This window comes from Petaurus breviceps, unplaced genomic scaffold, assembly GCF_028583685.1.
Source record: "Petaurus breviceps papuanus isolate PSGF00001 unplaced genomic scaffold, PetGlider_PUasm1.0 90865, whole genome shotgun sequence".
In the NCBI taxonomy this organism is placed as follows: Eukaryota; Metazoa; Chordata; class Mammalia; order Diprotodontia; family Petauridae; genus Petaurus; species Petaurus breviceps.
Genome location: NW_027187367.1, coordinates 11,382,197 through 11,389,274, shown reverse-complemented (window position 1 = coordinate 11,389,274; position 7,078 = coordinate 11,382,197). Strand labels below are relative to the sequence as shown.

The 7,078-nt window shown below is 37.2% G+C and overlaps 1 protein-coding gene across 11 annotated transcripts in view; it reads left to right on the top strand.

The window, feature by feature from the left end:
• The window catches only part of STK38 (serine/threonine kinase 38), a 38,265-nt gene that overhangs the window by 8,701 nt on the left and 22,486 nt on the right, over positions 1 to 7,078 (top strand). For all 11 annotated transcript variants that reach the window (XM_069073563.1, XM_069073571.1, XM_069073569.1 and 8 more), the window contains 2 exons: positions 3,660 to 3,711; positions 5,581 to 5,703. In XM_069073563.1, the coding sequence (XP_068929664.1) occupies positions 3,660 to 3,711; positions 5,581 to 5,703 (175 nt within the window). The remainder of the gene's footprint in view (positions 1 to 3,659; positions 3,712 to 5,580; positions 5,704 to 7,078) is intronic.

The window sequence follows — 7,078 nt, the reverse complement described above, 5'->3', positions numbered from 1 at the left end:
GGGAATCAAGATAGCTGATAGCACTCTCACCTAGTGTTATTTTCCTCATATACCATGACCTTGGCTTTGATGCAAAGCTAGCCTCCTACAGTACTTTCAGAAGAAACTATTGGCACAATTTTCTATCTGAGCAAAATTCCATCATTTTGGTTATATGTAACTAGGCTAGTTCTATGTCATTTATTCACCTATTTTAAGAAATTAAATTAAATTCATTTTGTTATATTTTAAGTTCCAAATTGTCTCCTTCCTTTTGTCCCCACCCCACATTAGAGAAGGCCACTATTTGACACATTTATAAATATAGGTAAAACCATACTATGTATAATTCTATTCCTTTCTCTGGAAGTGGATAGCATCTTCTTTCATAGGTCTTTTGTAATTGATTTGAGTATTTATAATACTCAGAATAACTTAGTTCTGTATTATTCTTCAAACAATATTGCTCTTAGTATATACAGCATTCTCTTCGTTCTGCTCATTTCACTTTTTGTTATTTCGTGCAAATCTTTCAATGTTTTTCTAAAATCAACCTGCTCATCATTTCTTGTAGCATAGTAGTATTCCATCATAATCATGTACCACCCCAGATGATGGGCTACAATTTCCTCAATTTCCAGTTCTTTGCCACCATGAAGAGAACCAGTATAAATGTTTTAAACATTTAGGTTCTTTTCCTTTTTCCCTCATCATCTTGGGCAACAGATCCATTCACTTATCCAGCAAATTCTTATTAAAGTATGACTTGCCTGCATAGCATGATGCTAAAAGAAATTTAGGTAAGTCTGTATCTTACCCTTATGGAATTTATGGTATAGTAGTAGAGGATATATATAAGAAGAGCCCATAGAAGCAGTCCTTGGTTTATCTAGTTATACTTGAAGCTTTATAGAGAATACTTTTTTAAACAAGTATGTGCTTGACCTTGATCTCTTTCTCTTATGAAAGAACCTGATTACTTTGACAGAAGTCCTCCCCTAATCCCTTAATCTAGCATAGCAATGTGACTTTGGGAATTATAGGACTTTTCTAGTTGAGCATGAACTCTAGAATGTCTTACCAAGATGGAAAGAAAGGCTTTGAGTATGTAGGCCCATTGACAGACTGTCTGTCCTCCAAGGACCAGCCTAGCTAAGTTCAGAGACAAAGTTGGTCACAGTTCTCATGAAGACCATTTGTGAACATGTTTTTTTGTGTATATATCTACACTAATGAACAAGAGGACCCACACAAATTAAATCATGAATCCTTAAAGTACTAAAGAGATAATTCTGAAAAATATACTATCAGACCAGCTTTATACTGAATGAATAAATGAGTTAATGAAATATTTGTTAAAGTTGAAAATGCAAGCTAAAAATCTAGACAGTCCATGCTCTCAGGGTACTCACATTCTAACGGTTAAGATAACACATAGATGGTTTTAGCTTTAAATCAGACAGAAAGGTCCTATAGTCTTTAGGGACTAGCATTTCCACTGACAAAATCATATCATTTTCTGATATGGGACTTTTTGTTGGTGACAACTTTTCCTCACAAATGAAGAAATAAAATTAAGTAAGAGTATTGCCAGCCATCGGTAATGTGCTCTAAAACCTAGATCACACACACACACATATGTATATATATATATATATATATGTATATATATATATATATATTTAACTTTAAAGTACATCAGTATGTATGATAGAATGCATAATTAAAAAAAATTTTTTTTTGCTTTTTTGAGGGCAGTTGGGTTTAAGTGACTTGCCCAAGGTCACATGGCTAGTTTTTGTGTTAAGTGTCTGCGGCTGAATTTGAGCTCAGGTCCTCCTGACTCCAGGGAGGGTGCTCTACTCACTGTGCCACCTAGCTGCCCCAAATGCATAATTTTTTAATAGAGAAAAGAACTAAACTGTTCATGAGTAGTTTGTAGTTCTTTTTTTCTTACTATCAAGAAATTATACATTTTTAATTCCCTTCAGTCATCTACTCCTAAACCATCTACTAAAAAAAAAAATCCATGCAAAAAGATATCCAAGAATTAGGAAAAGAAAGTCGGGATTAAGGAAACAGATGCTTTTATCCTTCCCCTAGGAAGAGGGGGAATAGGAACATCCAATTCTCACTTGCCAGAGAGGATAGGTACCTGCTGTGTTGCATCTTCTGATCTATAGATTGAGAGGGCAATTTTTAGAGCTGGATTTATTTTATTTTGTTTTTTTTTTTATTTTTATTGAAAGCTTTTGCCCTTTTATTGCCTTTAATTCCAAGAACGAAAAAAAGAAGAAAAAGAAAAAAGCAGTTCAGCAAGACTGACCAACATGTCAGCCAACATGCAGGGTTCCAAAGCCAGTCTTCATCTCTTCAGGGCCAAACTTGGTCTTCATGGTTACAGTGTTCAGATTTGATTTTTGTTGTTATTTCCCTTTATATTTTTGGAGTTATTGTGTGTATTGTTTTTCTGACTTGACTTGCTTTGCTTTGCCTCAATTCATATAAGTCTTCCCCATGTTTCTTTATATTAAATATGTTCATCTTAACTAAATCTTGGGTTAACTTATACTTCTATTATTTACATGATGTTTCTTCTCAAAGAATGTAAGTTCTTTGAGGTCAGGCATTATGATTTTTGTCATTCTATCCCCAAGTCTAGCATAGCACTTGGCACATAATGGGTATTGAATTAACAAATGAATTACATTATCTCAAAACCTATGTGGGGTCAGTATTATGGCAGTTGACTTTAATTCACTTACATATGATCTAATTAATATCAACCTGTAGATCAGAAATGTACTTGGCTACAGATTTCCAAATTATCTTCTTATGTATCTTGAGAACACCTTAACTTCAAATTCTGGCAATGCTGCCAAACTTGTCACCCTTTGACCCCCAAGTGACTGGGTTCTAATGCCTTTTTTTTTTTTTAAGCAATTGGGGTTAAGTAACTTGCTCAAGGTTACACGGCCAGGTGTTTCTGGGTGGGTGCTAAGTGTCTGAGCCCGGATTTGATCCCAGGTCATCCCAACTCTGGGGCCCGTGCTCTTACTCGCTGTGCTACCTCTAATGCCTTTAATAGTTGTTGTTTACCATTCTCTTTGCTTAGGTAATGATGTGGAAGTGAAGAGAAGGAAGATGTGAAAATAAAGGAAGTTGATTTCATTTTATGAGAGAGAGTATATATGTATATGTTGTGTGCATGCCTGTTATGAAAGGTTATCAAATACCAGCTGTTTTGTGGTTTGGTGAAGAGGAAATTCGGTAGTACACACACACACATACACTTTCATGTTGAACAGGATTTTCTGTTAAATTAGTATCTTTTAGTACAATACAAAATTAACAAGCATTAACTTTCCCTTCTACCTGCAATTAGTTTTCTAAAAAATAAAAATTAATATAGATGTCTTATGGACTTTTGAAAGTATAGCACCGGGACAGCTAGATGGCACAGTGAATAGAGCACCGGCTCTGGAGTCAGGAGGACCTGAGTTCAAATCCGGCCTCAGACACTTAACACTTACTAGCCGTGTGACCTTGGGCAAGTCACTTACCCCCAATTTCCCTGCCTTCCTTCCTCCAAAAGCAAAAAAAAAAGCCTATCATCTAAAGTTTATTTCACAGTCTTATGTGGGTTTTGTGTGTGTGTGTGTGTGTGTATGTTTGTCTAGGCAAAAGAAGCTGGAGAAGGTGATGGAAGAAGAAGGCTTAAAAGATGAAGAGGTAACTAATGACTAAAACTATATTCTTTGAAAACAATGTAACAGATCATATAGTGTTAAGTTCTTAAAGGCGATTTACAGGGGCTAGTGTTTTCATTCAGAGATAGAAGAATTTATTGGAGCCATCACACTATAGTACTTTGTATATAGAGGATCCAAGGGCAGAAAATGACTTTAGTAAAAGGATAATAAATTGTTAGATTTCAGGATTGCAAGAAGAGGAAGGACTGAAATTAGTAAAATGGAGTCCCATGTTGCAAAAGCAGTTATTCCCAGGTATATGGAATTTGTTGAAAGAGACTTGTGTCAGAAGTCAGAGTTCTGGGTGGAAAACCGGATGTTCCTTAGGCACACAATATTGCAGGCATAATTAAACTCTTTTGCCTTGTTTCCTTCTACCTAAAAACCTAGAAGAGGTAAAGAAGTCCACTTTTAGTTAAATGATAGCATAGAGAACTGAAACAAAATCAGAAAAGTCACAAAGAGGACACATGGGGACAAGGAATATTGAATAATTGTAAAGAAATAGTGCTTGTGAGAATGAGTAGAAGGAAATGTTGAAGGAGGAAATGAAGCATAAAGACCAGAAGAGAACTGGAAGCTTTTGATTTAGAATATCCCATCTCTGATCTTACTACCAGTGTAACCTTGGGGAAACCACTTATACTCAACTTCCTCATCTGTGAAATGAGGGAGTTGGACTATATGGCCTCCAAGGTCCCTCACAGCTCTAGATTTATAAGCCTATGATTAATAGCTTACTTTTCTATCTTCAAGATTTACAAAGTGCTTTCTTCAAAACAATCCTAGTTATTAACAGAGTAGTACAGGGAGAGAACTCTGGATTTATCGTCAGATGACCTGGGTTCAGATCCCAGCTTTTCTGACACCTGTGTGTCAGTGGGCAAGTCACATCTCCTTTCTGGGCTTGCTCCTCCGCAGTCTTTTTCAACTCTACAGTAGAGGTGACTGAGGGAGAGAGTGATTTGCCTACGACCAGAAGATCCTAGAATTAGAAAACATCTCAGAGATTACCTGATCCTACCACCCTGTGAATGTGAAACCTGGCTACCTACCTCGTGAGCAGTGCATTTGGGAATGGGATGTAGAATCATAACTAAGAGTCACTCATAGTGCTTTAAGATTGGTCAAGCACTTTGCTTACAGTGACCTTCTCTGAGACAGGACAAGTTGTGCACTTGTCCTCATCACAGAGGGCAGCTGTTGGAGAGCTGAAGTCATGTGGTCAGTGTTATGCGGGTAGTAAGTGTTGGGACTGGTATTGGTAAAAAACACATTTTCAGATTTCAAATACCTTTTTCTTTAGCCTCCTATTGGTAAATAAAATGTTTGTCCTTGTTCATTGTTTGCTTACTCTTTAATTAGAAAAATAAAAAGCATGGATATGATGTATGGGCCCCATGCATCCCAAGGGTAGAGGAATTTAGTACTGAAAGAGGTTGCCTAATAATCTTCTTTGGAGATACTTTGCAAGTGTTGAGTCAAGTGTGCTCATTCCCTGTGTGTTTTGTTACCAATTAGTTGTTCTTGAGTGTTACTGAGGACTTCTCAGACTCTCAAGGTGCTTAGGAGGAAATGTTGCTTGTGACCTCCGTTCTTCCTCTACAAAATGAAGAAGATGGATGACAAGATTTCTAAGGTGTTTCAAAGCTCTGCTGTTGTAAGGCTCTATGAGATGTCCATCCGTGAGATGCTGTCATCTTACTGAAAGACAGGAGGGGGAGGGATGATTGAAAATGATAATGAACAACAATAACCCTTGGTTCATTTTTGCAGATAGGTCGCCTGTAAATGGTAATTTAAAGAAGTTTCGGAATTCTAATTTTACTTTCCTAATTTAACCATTTAGAAGAGACTCAGAAGATCAGCACATGCTCGGAAGGAAACAGAGTTTCTTCGATTAAAAAGAACAAGACTTGGACTGGAAGACTTTGAATCCTTAAAAGTAATAGGCAGAGGAGCATTTGGTGAGGTAAAAACATGCAGCTGCTCAACATAAACAGTACAGTAATGGTTGTACACCAAGTCTTCAAAGCTGTTAACAGCATAAGGTCAGGGATGGGGGAAACATGGTAGAAATGAGGAAGTAGAAATGCTGCTTTGTGTCATCTGCTGGTAATGTTGTTTAGTCGTGTTTGACTGTGACCCGAGAGACCATAGCATGCCAGGCCCTTCTGTCCTCCACTACCTCTCAAAGTCTGTCCAAGTTCATGTTCATTGTTTCCATGACACTATCTGTCCATCTCATCTCCTGCTGTCCTCTTTTCCTTTTGCCTTCAATCTTTTCCAACATCAGGGTCTTTTTCACTGAGTTCTGAAATTATTATGTGGCCAGAATATTTAAGCTTCAACTTCAGTTGAAATTGGCTTCCCAGTGAGTAATCTGAATTAATTTAAGTATTGACTGATTTGCTCTCCTCTCTGTCCAAGGGACTCTCAAAAGTCTTCTCCAGAACCACAGTTTGAAAGCGTTGATTCTGTGGTGCTCAGTTTTTCTTATAGTCCAGCTCGCGTAGCCATACCTCTGCTAAGCAGCTGGCTTATTACTTTTGACCACATCAGCATCCTGACTACTCTGTTTCTTCTTGTGCTTCTGTTTTCTTTGACTACCACAGGTCCCCAGAAACTCATTCTTATTTGTCACAATAGTCATGTATGTGAGTTAAAACTGTTCATGGTAGTAGTGCTACATTTCCTGTTTCCACCCCCACCCGCAATCTAGTAGACTAGCATTTAATCAATAAGATTTCCACATGTAATAGATAATTTATGGAAGAGAACTATAAATGGTCATAGTAGAGAAATGAAATCATTTGTTATTTAACCCATAGGAAAGAGAAGAAACCATCCTTACTTTCAGTCCCTGAAGGCCATATGGAAGGCCATAGTTTGGTGGAGGGGAGAAGGAAGGGGGAGAGAAGATATTGCAGGTAGGCAGCATAGCATTTGGGATATCCCAGAGTGGTGAGAATCATTTACAAGGCATGTCAAGTAGTCTTCTTGACTGGAATGAAGAACGTGAACTAATGTATAGTCAGTGATAAAAACCGTTAAGTAAGTTGATCTAGGGGGTGTGAAGGTTTTCTGTCACTTGTTGGAGCTCTTTACAACGTATGGAATTTAAATTAGATTTTAGGCAGATATATGAAAGGTGATTGAAATTAATGTTTTTTGTCAATATTCCTACGTGTTGGTTTTTGTATCTTATAAGTGCATTTTATTGTCATGCAGGCAATATTGGGGAAGAGAAAACTTAGATAAACCAAGGTCCTTGTCATATTTATAGTTGGTTAGGAAAGAGGACACCAATAATAATATACACGATATGTCCATTAAAGCTGAAAAAC